This window comes from Saccostrea cucullata, unplaced genomic scaffold, assembly GCF_032062105.1.
Source record: "Saccostrea cucullata isolate Sc308-1 unplaced genomic scaffold, CSIRO_AGI_Scuc_v1 ctg1888, whole genome shotgun sequence".
NCBI lineage: Eukaryota > Metazoa > Mollusca > Bivalvia > Ostreida > Ostreidae > Saccostrea > Saccostrea cuccullata.
Window position 1 is genome coordinate 86,552 of NW_026923852.1, and position 14,678 is coordinate 101,229.

At 33.7% G+C, this 14,678-nt stretch overlaps 2 protein-coding genes across 2 annotated transcripts; one reads left to right on the top strand and one right to left on the bottom strand.

Moving 5' to 3' along the window:
- Window positions 1–633: 633 nt before the first annotated feature.
- On the top strand, window positions 634–8,358 carry LOC134265117 (activin receptor type-2B-like). Its single transcript, XM_062747353.1, has 9 exons — window positions 634–903; window positions 2,150–2,320; window positions 2,784–2,960; window positions 4,008–4,149; window positions 4,322–4,429; window positions 4,781–5,058; window positions 5,150–5,331; window positions 5,526–5,795; window positions 6,258–8,358. The coding sequence occupies exons 1-9, from the start codon at window positions 849–851 to the stop codon at window positions 6,447–6,449; spliced, it is 1,575 nt and encodes a 524-aa protein (XP_062603337.1). The 5' UTR covers window positions 634–848; the 3' UTR covers window positions 6,450–8,358.
- A 2,768-nt stretch (window positions 8,359–11,126) lies between these two features.
- LOC134265118 (uncharacterized) lies at window positions 11,127–12,738 on the bottom strand. The gene is made up of 4 exons (XM_062747354.1): window positions 12,595–12,738; window positions 12,093–12,449; window positions 11,780–11,979; window positions 11,127–11,666 (listed from the first exon to the last, which is right to left on the bottom strand). Exons 2-4 carry the CDS (start codon window positions 12,250–12,252, stop codon window positions 11,160–11,162), a joined length of 867 nt encoding a protein of 288 aa, XP_062603338.1. The 5' UTR covers window positions 12,253–12,449; window positions 12,595–12,738; the 3' UTR covers window positions 11,127–11,159.
- Between the last annotated feature and the right edge of the window lie 1,940 nt (window positions 12,739–14,678).

Below are 14,678 nucleotides of genomic sequence, written 5' to 3' on the forward strand. Positions count from 1 at the left end.
AATAAATAAATAAATAAATTACATAGAATAAATAAATAAATAAATAAATTTTTGAATGATTAAATGAATAAATAATTTAACAAACGAAACATGAAGTTCCGATTATCTTAAAGTTGGAGATACAAATAAATTTTGTATTTTCCTACATGTTTTACCTCATTTTACCTAGTTAGGAGAAGACCAACTCAGTAAGAGAAAAATACAGTAACTGCAATATACTTTTACTTACTACATCGAGATCTCCCCATAAATTAAATAAATTCTTAAATAAAAATAACCCCACTCTATAGATTTTAGAAAGCACATGTAATCCTCAAATTTAAGAAATATTTAAAAAAGTATTATTTACGATGGTAATAAATTTAGGAAGGAAACCCTATGCATAAATTACAGGCAATATTGCAAGTCTCTACTGATATGGAAAAAAAACCCCACGAAAAATCACCACAATTGTACCTTTATTTATATAAATACATAAATTTACATATTAAGATTTTCCACATCATACTAGATTTTGAAAAAGGGAAAAACGAATTGTGCCCAGAATAATGAAGATGGTTTAAATTAACTTACTTGATAGAATTACGAAGAACTCTCTGATCGACTTAACTAATTTAGTTTTACATCCGGGCATTTTTAGAAAAAAATAGTCAGCCATTTTCGTGAAAATAAACAGAGGACATACTTTATCAAACATATTGCTTTGTGTAAGGAAAAAAGATCTAACAAAAGAAAATAGCTTGCTTTTGAAAAATGTGATTAAATATTCAGATTAATTATTCTTAGCAGCGAAAAATAACGATTGTAACCGAAGGAAATGTACCGTGTTAAATCAAAAATGTAGAAGAATGTTTTGGATTCACGTGTTGACATCTGTATTCGTTATTCTCCAGCATTTAACGGGTAAGCATTGACGAATGGTATATTTTTAAATAAATGATGTTTATGACGTTTTAGATGTGGAATATTCTCTCGGAAAGTCTTGAAAAGTTCACATATTAAATTGTTTTTTTTTTATTTATATTAAACAGGTCCAGCACAATACCCCGATAAAGGTATATAGCTTGATAAAGCTATATAGCTTTATCAAGGTATTTAAAATACCTTGATCAAGGTATTTTATGAAATGAAAATTCAAAAAAATTCTTTTAAAAATCAAATACTGAAAGTCGAGTTCTGAGTTTTTGACAGTGTGTCTATTCCATAGACGCTCCCCATGTAATTCTGGGGAGCGCCTATGGTCAAACTTCCGAAAGTTATTTTTCGAACGAGTTGCTGAAAATCGACGAAATCGACTTCTTCCGGCCGAGATCAGCTATGTGTGACGGAGTAATAGAAAAATGTTTGAAAACAAGAGAAAGCAACGGAATGGTGCTGGATAAAAGCTTGCAAATATTTTATTTCAATAAATTAGAGTAGCCGATGCTGATAAACAGCCCAGTATACCCCAGAAACCCTTGAAGTAAGTCAGTCAGAGGTCCCAGGCGAAATCCACAATGGCGCCCAGTTACAAGCCTTGGATATTTTATAGTATAGAGGGATAGACCTATATATACTTATTATACGTCATTTACAGAATTACATGGGGAGCGCCTATGGTCTATTCGTGCATGAAAAACACTCTGGTATCAAAAAGAAAGCATAAAATAACGTCTCCTCTTACGACACGTTTTTATACTGATTTGTTTGTGTTTGAGTACTTTACATGCATGGGTGAATTTACTGACAACAACTCAGAACTCGACTTTCAGTAATTAATTTTGAAAGAATTTTTTTGAATTTTCATTACATAAAATACCTTGATCAAGGTATTTTAAATACCTTGATAAAGCTATATAGCTTCATCAAGCTATATACCTTTATCGGGGTATTGTGCTGGACCTGTTAAAAGTGAAATTTAAGTGTATGCTATATCAGTTGGGTTCAAGTTCTGAATCTATTATTTTTCAAGTAAGGATAATTTTCTAGAAAGTTATCCAGAAATGGAGTGAATCATTTAAATTACCTGTGGTTCACTTGGATAAATATGTAGATGTGATCTGAACACTTTTGAATTCCTTCCACTAAATATTTCCAATACACATTGACTTAAGTTTAAACATACCTGTATATTGATTACTCTCATTTATTCCGATGTTTTTGTTTATAGGCAGCTGGTCAACAGAGGCTGCTTTGGCTGTCCACAAAACCCGGCTATGTATGGTGTTAGATACGGATTGTAAGGAAAATGGAGGGAATAGTTGCCAAAGACATGAGAGGTGCGATGACGAAAGTCAGTACTGCTTCACTGCTTGGAGTCCCAGCAATACTTCAGCTAATGGTAAGTCTGGGTGATTATATGCTTGCTAGCTTTCATTATAAACCCAACAATGAAATGAAGTCTGGGTCTGCTTTCATTGAATGCCTCATAATGCATTGAAAATACATGCATTTCTATAAGACCAAATATAATATGTGCTCATTTACATGCTGTGCAGAAATATGAATTGTAAGCAAAGCAAGTATGTACTTGCTTTGCTTGCAATTCATGCTCAGGTACAGAATAGTAAATGAGGAGTTTTCTTTTTGTAACTATAATTATGTTAACATTTCTTGATAATACCAATACAGTGTATTAAGATTCTATTGCTGCAGAAAACATCTCTATGGAATCAATATGCAGTAGTCAAAATTTTCTATTTGTGCAATTGGCTTTTTGCGCTGCACAACTGTACTTGCTTTCCAACTTCTATGCCCAATCCACAGACCATAAACACCCATAATTTTTCTGATAAATATTTCAGGAATTAAACTGATGCACCAAGGATGTTGGACCCAGAACCAGGGCTGTGAGAATGACAGCTGTGTACAGTCCAGTGAGCACCAGACACACAGCGTGGGCTTCTGTTGCTGTCGTACAGATCTGTGTAACTTCAACATCAGTATGGCAGGAAGCTCTCCAGTGTCAATCACAGAGAAAGGTTTGTAACTAATAGAGCAGTGAATGTGTGATGCAGTACCTTGCTAATTATTCCATATGCACTGCAGGGTGCATATAAAACAAGTTAGAATGTGAAGCATTCTGCTATACTATCCTGATATAATATAATGGAAATGACAGGGATGGACAACAGACTAAGTTATGTTGCCTGAAACCAAAGAAATTAAAGTGAAAATAGCTAAATAGGATCTAAAGAATGCTACTTATCAGTAATGAACTAACGAGTTCAAAGAGTAATGACTACAACCATATTGTTTAACACAGTGTAACAGATACTACAGATTTACATGTGGGCTTGGTTTCAGAATTGTACTGTACATATCTGCGTATTGTGTCAATGTGTGTATAAGAAAAGAAACGTGTATGTAAAGATATTTATTAGAATAACAGAATTAAAATTCTGATACTCTAAGAAAAACTTTTCAGAATAGAATTAGAATTTTATTTCATATTGAATATTTTACATGAGAGAATGAAAGCAGATTTACTGTCAACATTCTACAAATGTATTGCTCCCCGAATCTCTACAAGGCTGAAAAGGACAACTGATGATGCCTGTTTTCCATGAATCCATCTTTCTGAGAAATCAGAATATATTGAACATTGATAATATAAACATGATTAATGTCATAACTTGTGAAATGTTTATTAAAATGTGGAATGCTTGAACACCTTAATAAAATTTCAAGGAGCAAAGCTCTAGATAAATAAATTTCTATTAATTTTTCGTGAGCTAAATACATCTTATAATGTGCACATTGCTGTGTTCACCTTTGAACTTTCAGTTTTACAGAGGAGTGTTAATCATTGGAAAATTATTGCGTGATCATTGCATTTTTTTTTTCTCTGTATATTGAAAGGGCAATGTCCTTTAAAAGACTTTAAAACCAATGAAAGTTGATTTTGTTCATAAAGAATATTAAACAAATTTTGAACTGGTATTTGATGCCCACATGATTAAGGAGATTTTTTTAATATTCTTTTCATAATAAATTTATCTTAATGATTGATTAATTTGTTTTTGTAGATACAACCACGAAAATTAATGCCAATGGGAAGGCCAACAAAGTGATGAAGATCATGATGTATTCATTGGTGCCTATCATAGTACTAGTAATACTCATCGTCATGGTGTTTGTCATGTGGCGCTGTTACTACAACAGAAACTTGTAGGTGGATCTATGTTTTCTTGAGTTTTCACTTTTGATTTGTATAAATATGTATATCCTGGATAAAGATAAAAATTATTTAGACCACAAGCATTACAAGGATGGGCTATTCATATATTTGTATTGTTATAAAATATAAACAGCAATAATCTTAATTTGTGAACATTTTCAGGTACACATCTCACCTACAGCTGCCAGCCAGTGACCCTGAGATGGGGACCCAGGAGTTTAATCAGCCCCACCGTCCCATCCAGCTGTTAGAGCTCAGGGCTCATGGAAGGTAAGTCATGTAACACAGGCCACTTCAGGCCATCTTTAAAAAATTGTTTGGTTGGCCTATAATGACAGACTGAATAAAAATTGGACCGACTCAAACCTTTTTCGTACATTCCAGGACGCAATATTTTTTTTTTCGTTATTCCTCTTAGTCTTTTTCCGTCAACAAATATACTGAATTTATCTGGAAAGAAAGATTTTCCAAACTACCAAATAATCCAATAATTTTAACCCTGAATTGGGAAGGGGCAAGCAAACATTATTTTAAAGATAGCCTAATGAGTCTGTACAATTAATGACTCTGAAGTGAGTTAAATATTGTAATACATGTGTGTGAATTCATTTAATTTTCCAGGTTTGGTGAAGTTTGGAAAGCCAACATGTTGAATTCTGTTGTGGCTGTTAAAATCATGCCATTCAAAGAAAAAGCTTCTTGGCTGGCAGAGCAGGAAATCTACAACTTACCCCATATGAAGCATGACAACATCTTACTGTTTGTTGGTGGGGAAAAACACGAGGAAAATCTGTGGCTTATTACGGAGTTCCATGAGAAAGGTTCACTGTGTGACTTTCTGAAGGGCAACACGGTTACTTGGAGTCAGTTGTGTAAAATCTCTGAATCCATGGTTAGGGGTATGTCACTTTATGATAAAATTAACGTAAATGATATGATTCTGACATTATGATGATATTTAACATTAAAAATTTATCTGCTGAATTGTAGGGTTAGCCTACCTGCATGATGATGTTTCACTAACAAGATGCCAGTCTAAACCAGCTGTAGCGCATCGAGATTTCAAGAGCAAAAATGTATTGCTGAAGGAAGACCTGACTGCTTGCATTGCTGACTTTGGATTGGCGCTGAAATTTGAGCCTGGTAAAAGCCCTGGAGAGACGCATGGCCTGGTAAATAAATATATGTGTACATGATTATGAACATGATATGCTAACTAGGTCACAAGATCTGAATCACTTTTGAAGTATTTCAAGTAATATCCAGTCTGGGTTACCTCTGGGAATTCATGCAGTCCTTTTTAAGCATATGTGCTTATTTATTGAAATGCATCAGTAATAAGAATGTGTCTGATTAATAATTATAGGTTGGAACACGACGATACATGGCCCCTGAAATATTAGAGGGTGCGATCAGTTTCCGGAAGGATGCTTTCCTGCGGATTGACATGTACGCCTGCGGACTGGTTCTCTGGGAGCTCCTGACACGGAACTCGTGTTCTGAACAACCAGCTGACGAGTACCAGTTACCGTTTGAAGAGGAAGCAGGATCCCACCCAACACTGGAGGATATGCAGGAACTTGTAGTGATGAAGAAGCTGAGGCCAACTATAAAGAATCATTGGCTTCAACATCCGGTAATTTTCATCAGCAGATTTGCTAACTCAAATTTAAATAATCCTTAAGACAGGATTTGGGCTACTATATTGATTCATTATATAGTAAAAATATTGTGAAAGGTTCTTCAGAATAACATATCAGAAATTGTTAACTTTATATTAAAACAACCTTGTAAATAGTAGAGGATTTTTCCTTAATTTGACCCTTAGAGCTTGAGGCTTGAATTTTTTTTATAAAATCTAAAAATGTCAGGAAAATATGTCTTGGAAAACTTGATGTTTGATGCATGAATTTAGTAAAAGAAATATTTGAAAAGTTTAACATCAATTTTCAAAAATGTTAGATTATTAAGTTATTTGTTGTTACAGACACAAGTATACATGTATTCTCAAATGAATTGTCATATGGTCACAAAATTTTGTGATGTGATTGTTGATAAAGTTTGTTGTTTCTGAACTTATTGTGATCATTTTGAACAGGGCTTGGAGCAGATTGCAGCCACCATAGAGGAATGCTGGGACCAGGACGCGGAGGCTCGAGTGTCGGCTATCTGTGTCAAGGAGCGTTTGAGCCAGTTAAGTCGTACACTAAATGTGTCCACCTCTAGCCACAACCTGAGCATCTCACCCAATCAGAACATATACTACCACATTTCCTCCGTGTCCACCTAGTAACCCCACACAGATCCCACAAAGCATACCTCATACACGGGCAATTAGTTCTGACAACACGACTTGTGTGAAGAAGACTGCCGCTAACTCAGGAGATACAAATTACATGTGGACAAAAAAAACATATTTATTAGATCTTTAAATTAGGGAGAATGTATGTTGTCTACCAGACCATTTCTCTTCATGCTGGACAAAATTAGGAGAGGCAGAGATGTGTTTTTACAATGCTACATGACTTTGTTACCATAGTGTACAGATATTACTAGCTATTCATTCTCAATATACATCTGTTCATGTGGAATTTGTTTGGTCATTTTGTCATATTTTACTTTATATCCCAATGTCATTAGTGCTAATTTTTTCAAATATGTAAATGTATTTAAGGCTGTGAGACTTGAATTTTTTAGCTAGGTTTTATATGTCAGTTTAGGTGTTAAACACATCGTGGAAGATATTTCCCCAAGCATTTGATTTATAACTTGATGAAATATTTGACACTTTAAAAAAACATTTGAAAAAAAAAAGATTTTTATTGAATTTATATTGTACTTAATATATAGTGAATGGTGTTTTCATGCATTATTAAGGGACAGCAGTTAGATCGTACATTGTATATTACTGAGCTACAGACTGAACGTTAATGGAATTCTTCATTTTTTTTATTAGAAACTTTTACTGATCATGTATATGTAAAAAACAAACTAGTTGTTGTTTCCCATGGCATTATACGTGTCCTCTCTTGTTACGAGTGATAATGTTTTATCTTTATATACCGGGTTGTTAGGGGGAGGCAATCCACCTGACCATGCCTTGTTTCCTCTGGTACATTTTCAGATGATATTACATATGTATGTACCGGTGATCGTTCTGACCTAACTTGTGCGGGTTTTTTTTATCAATGTATAACTATATTTCTTGTCACGTATTATGACAACAGTGTATTTCTGTATACCATACCCCATTGTATTCTCATTTAGATGCAAGTATTTGCAAGTTTCCGTTTAATTTCATCATGTCCATAGCGTAGTTATGATTACATCAATGATTACCTTAAACTACTGCTAAAATTGATAAATTTTTGTATAAATATTATTCTCTTTAAGTTTACTTTTAAAATCAAACTCCTATAACTAGCTTTAAAATGAATTGATTTGTGAAATGGTTTGTTTTCATACTTATAATTTTGATTTCTAAAGTCTGATTTCAAAAAAAAATTACCAGAGTGCAGTCTTTTCCCCCTAGTATTATTATGTTAGTGTAGTACCATACAGTAGTAGTTTGTTTACTTAGTTCCCATTCTTGATTTTTAATTGTACATAAAACTCATTTTCTTGGTACATGTATATTTATTGTATTTGTTTTCTTACTGGTTAATGACCTGGAGTTGATTAAAATGAAAGGTGTTTTTTTTTTCATTTTCAAAGATGGCACCATTTTAAATAGGTTGTTTATAGGTACTAAAAAATATAAAGAAATTTAACATGATGGTGTAGCACAGTTTTCTAAAGTGAGTTGCCCTTTAATGTCCTGTATACTTACATGAAATGTTCCGTAAATTGTATATTAACTTTATACAAATTGTAACTAATGATGGTAAATTTAACAATATAAGAGCTTCAGAACGATGTTCAAAAATGTCAAGGACATGTTTCCTTACAAGAGAAACATCTAAGTAACTATGTTCCTTGCTTTTTAATGGAATATTCGACCTTGATAATTCTTATAAAACTTTTTTGAGATATATGTCAACCCACTTTTAAAAATGTGTGGTTTGTGAAACAGTATTGTATTAATAGGTTTGCATTTGATTTTATCACATTTACAGATTCAAGGAAAAAAGTCTGTTGTTTAAGTCCATTACATAATGATTATATGTGATTATTTTCAATAAAATGGCATATTACAAACATGTATGTATCATGATGTTCACTTGCTCAATGTAAATTACCTTTGATGACTCCTGAGAAAGGAGATCAGATAGACTTGTTGATGCTCTGAACACTGCACACTAAAGAGCTCTACTTATAAGTTGATTTTATGCAGTTAGAGTTATCTCTAAGTAAGATTTAAAAAATTGTTATTTACAGTTAATCTCACACTTTGTAAAAGATTGAAATATTTTTAGCATTATATAAGTCCAAGAATATCTAATTGAATTCATTATTTTCATTAATTTTCCCAATTTTAGTAAACTGTAGTGATTTCTGCTCACAAATAGACCATTGTCTTCAAAGGTGTATCCACGGCCTGTGCGCCCTCCCGTTTGAATTTCCTTTTTGAAATTTTGTTTGTACTACTTGTATCCTAAAATCGAAAGAAAAAAAAGACACCTATTATCTATCAGAATTTCCTCGTTTTCCTAGAGCTTTGCCCCTGGACCCCCACTAAGGCTTTGTCCTGGACCCCTAAGGGGCTTCCATGCAGACCTTCTACTGTGCCCTCCCGTTTTGAAATTCCTGGATCCGCCGCTGGTCTTTGAAGATTTTACCTGCAGAAATAAGGCAGGTACTCTAATTGTTATGAATGAATGAAAAATTCTCAATATGTACACCTTTATTTGCTCTGCAATACTTTTACAGGGAGGGTAAGAGTATTCATTGACACATAAACGCAGTGAACTGGTGAGTTGTACATGTACCATTATGGTAGAATTTCCCTTGTAAGTTGTAATAGGATCAGAGCTACTAGATAAAATGTTCTATCATTAAAATGAAAAATAAATGTCTGCAATACTTACACAGTATTCAGTGATACATAAACACAGCAGACTGGTGAGTTGTACATGTACCATGATGGTAGAATTTCCCTTGTAAGTTGTAATAGGATCAGGGCTACTAGATGTTCTATTGTTAAAATGATAAATGTCCTACAGACCCAGTTTAATGATTGTGGTGAGGGCTTGTCCCGAGACACAGATTATTCCAACTACAGAGCTACTAGTTAGCTATATAATCAAGGACAACAAAAGGAAAATCTAAAGGTTGTACTTTTTAGCAAGGTTGGACTTGATTAGATGATCGGTTCATTTGTGGCTTCAAAGTATATATAGAAGGATGCATTTGAACTTATTTATTTGGAAAAAAAAGAGCTTTTATTAGTTAAATGGAATTTATACATGTATCCTGGTAAATCTGGTCCCTCTCAAAAGGTATTGCATTTAACATCCCTCTTTACCTTTCAAAAATATTTTTATGCCACTTGAGATGTCCTTGATCTTGCTACTTAATCATACATTTTTTCAATAGTGCAATTCAGAAGCCAGTGGGACTCAAGTTAGTGTAAACAGTGTTTTGGAACAAGCCTTTGCCACAAACTGGGTCCGTAAGACGATTCCATTTGAGCGATAAAATTTTTTAACTAGTGGGACACCAACCAGTCATACATGTCACCAATGGTACATCTTAGCAACTTCATGAGAAGGTAGATTAAAGTGAAAACCAGATTAAGGTATAACAAAAAACAAAAGAAATAGTTTCGTTTGATGGTATTTTTAATAATTGTCATATGCAATTCTCTTATGACATTAACTAAGTATATCCAATGTAGATATATCTTCATACAGTAACAGGAATTCTAAAAACAAAACTACATGTTAGTGGATTTCTTGAACATATTTTCTCCACATAACTTGCTATTACATAAAATTTGTCCAACAAATCAATTAAAAATATATATACATGAAGAAGGACTAAACACAGGCATTACTGATGACAACATTTGCAAAAATGCATAGAAAAATACAAAAAAATTGCCATTATGTTATAAAATGTTCTTGTGATGTTAGGAAATGACAAAAAATATTAAATCTCAAAATTTGCTGCACAACATTATGACAAAAACTTCATTAATTTGTGTATTATTCTATAAATCAATAACAAACACATCTTGTAAATTGATAACAACAAACAAATTTTTGCTTGATACATGTAAGATGGGTCATGAAATAAATATGACATACATAGTATGATGGTATTAATTGTCAGGATGTCAAAACATTTTTTTTCTTTTTTGTATAAGATGGGTCATGAAATACATATGACATACATAGTATGATGGTATTAATTGTCAGGATTCAAAACATTTTTTTTCTTTTTTTTTTCATGAAATACATATGACATACATAGTATGATGGTATTAATTGTCAGGATGTCAAAACATTTTTTTTTTCTTTTTTTTGTTTCTCTTTTTTTTTCATCAATGAACTTAAATTTTTTCAAATTTTTTTTTTTCAAAGATGTTCAATCATTTATAGCTATGCTACAAACCCTAACAAATTTTGGGTCAATACATGTACCTTAAAAAATGACATACATTGGTAAAAAAATGAGATTAAAACTTAATTTTTCTTCTCTTTTTTTGGTTGCTATTTTTAGAAATCAACTTTAATTGTTTTTCCCGATTTTTAAAAATATAGACAGCTATGTTACAGCTTCTAACAATGGATCAATATATGTACATTTATCATAAAATAAATATGACATACAAAAATGTACATGGTATTTAATGTTATGAACATTTTATCTTCACCTTTTTGTTGTTTTTTAAGCAACTTGAATTTTTTTTCTTTATTTTTTTTAAATATAGATGTAATTCATATACAGCTACGTTACAGTTCCTAAAAATAACATAGTAAAACCACTGTTTTCATCAATTAATGTATACTTAAAACTCAAGATGACCCCCACCCCTCCCGGATTCCCACCCCCCAAATTACTTTTTCTCAGCCAGTTTGTTAATTAAGGCCGCTTTCATTTCTTTAGCGAGCTGCTCTAGTTCTTCGATTTTTAGCCGCATCCTTTGATTTTCTTGTACAAGCCTCTCTGCCTCACTTTCCATCTCTACAAACTTCATTTTACGGACGTAGCGCGATCTTTTAGAAGCTATGTTGTTTTTAACGCGCCTCTCTACGTATTTCTTATCTGGAGAAGTGGCCTTGTCTTCATCCGTTTCGTTTCCCAATTCAACAGTTACCGTAGACGTCCGAGGTTTTTTGGTGATGTAATCGTGATCAAGACCCGCAGCCGCTAGGCCTTCTTCCTCGTCCGTCACGGTTCGTTTACGTTTTTTGCCACATTCCACCGTGATGACTTCCTCAGTCTCCGGAACAACCATTTCTTCATCCTGTTGAGCAGTAAACTCGACAACCGGACTTGGCTCTGGCTCAGCAAAATTTATAACAGGTTTAGTGAGAGCCAACTCTGGCTTGTCTTCATTTTCCTGAAAAGAAATAAAGTCAAGAAATTTAGTACAAATAAATGCAGCGACCACTCTGAACTGAAATTATGGTAAAGCACTGAATGGTTGAAATGCTGTGTTAAATGCTCAAGTACCTGCACATCAGTGAAGTTTGAAAGGTCCATAAAACTGTTGAGAAAGTCATCTCCTGGGAATGTGGAACCCATTGCTTCAAGGAAATCTTCCACTTCACCCCCCTCCATTCCCAAATTACTCTTTTCTGATATCAGAAATTCTTTATCCAAGATAGAGTCCATTTTGTTGCCGGCAAAGTCATCCATGATGCCAGCATATTCTGCAAAAATATGAATTAACAAAAATTATAAATCTGTCACCTGGTTGTCCAGTTAGCAATAGTAAATTTGAGAGATTATGACCTTTTGATAGGTAAATTTTAAAGCAACTCACCGTTGTCAAATAGGCCATTTACTTTCTGATCCAATCGTAGTGAAATGTTGGATGTCGTGGTTGATGTCGGTTCCATACCCAAGTCCGCACTCGGCGCCGGGTAGGTCCAGCCATTCAACCAGCTCGTCCAAGGATCGGGGGACGATTGCGCCCTCGCCATAGTCCTGAGCGTTGAGTCCAATGTCGCCTTCGTACATGTTTCGTTATTTGATTCAGAAGTCTCAATCCGTAATTGACGGATTTTGTCGAATGTGCGTCGTACCTTTTGGATACGGATCGCAATCGCTTTTTGCTTCGCTGTCTTCTCCTTCGGAGCTCTCTGTCGCTCGACTTGTACGCCGGACTCGGCCGGGATTACTGAAATCAAATACAACAAAAATTTTATCATATTTTTCCTTTGTTGATGTCGTCGTATTTTGTATTGTAGTTTGTGATACATCTTGTTGTTTTTTTCTGATGACCTATTTCATAGATTTACTATACTCATCAGATAAAACTTTACCTGGTTAATGGCTATGTCCTGTTCTTCTTCCTACATTCGTTCTACTGCTGGGAAATTGCACCGGCAACCGCCTATATGGTGTAATCTCTGTCTCTAAAATTAGAAAGTGACACACTCATTCTAGGCCATGTCATCCAATCAGGGGTCGAGAAAATAACACGGTTTTCTAAAAATAGTGTTCACGTCTATTGATGTAATATCCGGTACGTTCGGATATTCTCTGTAATACGAATTGAACAGTAGTAAATTCTAAAGATGCACCGAAATTTTAGCTATTGCATTAATTTCGTTTACAAATTGAATTTTCTTCTCATTCGTAAAATTTACTATGTAAAAACAATAATCTTTTCATCAGGATTAATTTTATTCTCTTCTAGAAATCAAGTTTTGTATTAACTTTCTCAAAATACGCCGATATATATGTTTGTTTTTAGAGTTTAGGCGATTGTTTACAATTGTAATCTTGAAAACGCATTGTTAAAATAACAGCTGAGATACCATGGGGAATGACTAATATTTATTTATAACAAAAGTAAGTGAACCGTGTGGTGGTGCAATATCCCATACTATTGAGAAATGCTGAGCTGTCGTATAAACAATTAAAAAAACATACAACCATGCACATGAATATAGTAATAAATTTATATGTATTTTTTGGAAATCTTTATGAAGAATATACTGACGAGTCCAATATAAATTTTCTTTTCATTTTTAAAATTATGCAAACTATGTTAACAAAATATGCAAATTATAGATCTATTAATTTGTCAAAAATATTTCTAAGAATAGAAGAATTGTTTTTTGAAGGGGGTAGGGGATAGGGATGGGCCCCAGGGAGCGCAGCTGTTCACAAAATAAACAATTAAATTGTAGGTTATATCGAAAAATCAGCGATAAAATTATTGCATCATGCAAAATACTCGGCTTTATCTATAACTGGTATGCAAACACGGTCGCTTTCAGGCCAAGGCCAAAGAGATTAAATTGATCTACATTTTAAATGAAACTGAATCGAATATATATCTATGAAAGCTTAAAATTTGGGATAAATGCAGTGACGTAGCATCGTTTTTGGAAGTAGAGGGGTTGGGGCCAGATAAAAAAATCTACCCCCCCCCCCCCCCAAGAAAAAAATCTTGAGAAGCCAAAAAAAAAATGTCCAAACTCGAAAGCAAATCCTATTTCAGGATAGTTGGGGGAGGGGGGGGGGTAGTCCGAAATATCTGACGTTTTCCAGGCTTTTTAACGATTTTGATATTTTACGTGCCAGGAACGTAAAATTTCAAAATCGTTAAAAAGCCTGGAAAATGTAAGATATTTCGGACTGGGGGGGGGGGGTAGCAAAGGGTAGGACGTACCAGATTCCTTTAAACATATATTTTTTTCAAAACTTACTTTACCATATTTTTGCATAAATGGGGGGGGGGGGGGGTAACCAGACTTTCATTATATAGTTTAAAGCTATGTATGGGAAAAAAGGAGGGATGCCACCTAGCTCTAACCCCCCTCCCCCCATCACTACGTGCCTATTATATCCCAAAGACTATTATACGAGATAATTAAAAGTAAGAATGGTAATCATTACTATAGACCTTTATCTCATCTTATCTGATCATATTAATTAATAAACATTAGCTGTAGGTAATGAAAAATTCAAATTTCATTGACTTGACTTCTTTACAAAACACATGACAAACAAGTTTTGTTTCACAAAACTACTTATACTTAATATAAAGGGATTCAAGTCAGAAAGAAAACAAGCAATATAAATAACTTTATTATTAATTTCCATTCAAGTATTTTAGAGGTAAGGCCTAATGTGATCAAGCACTGAGCTCACAAAATGATCCCGGCCCACTTCCCATACGATAATAATGACAAAGTCCGTGTTTTGCTTTGCGATACACATCAGTTCACTTATGTAGAACTGTAATAAATTTTTAACCCATAGTTTAATGATATTATCATAATATGGGTTATAAATTTATTACAGAAACAATTAAGTGCCAGTGATGCGAGACTTGAAATAATTATCAGATGAAGGATGCACAAAGGCACTATATATGTAATAGGGAATCTGTGAA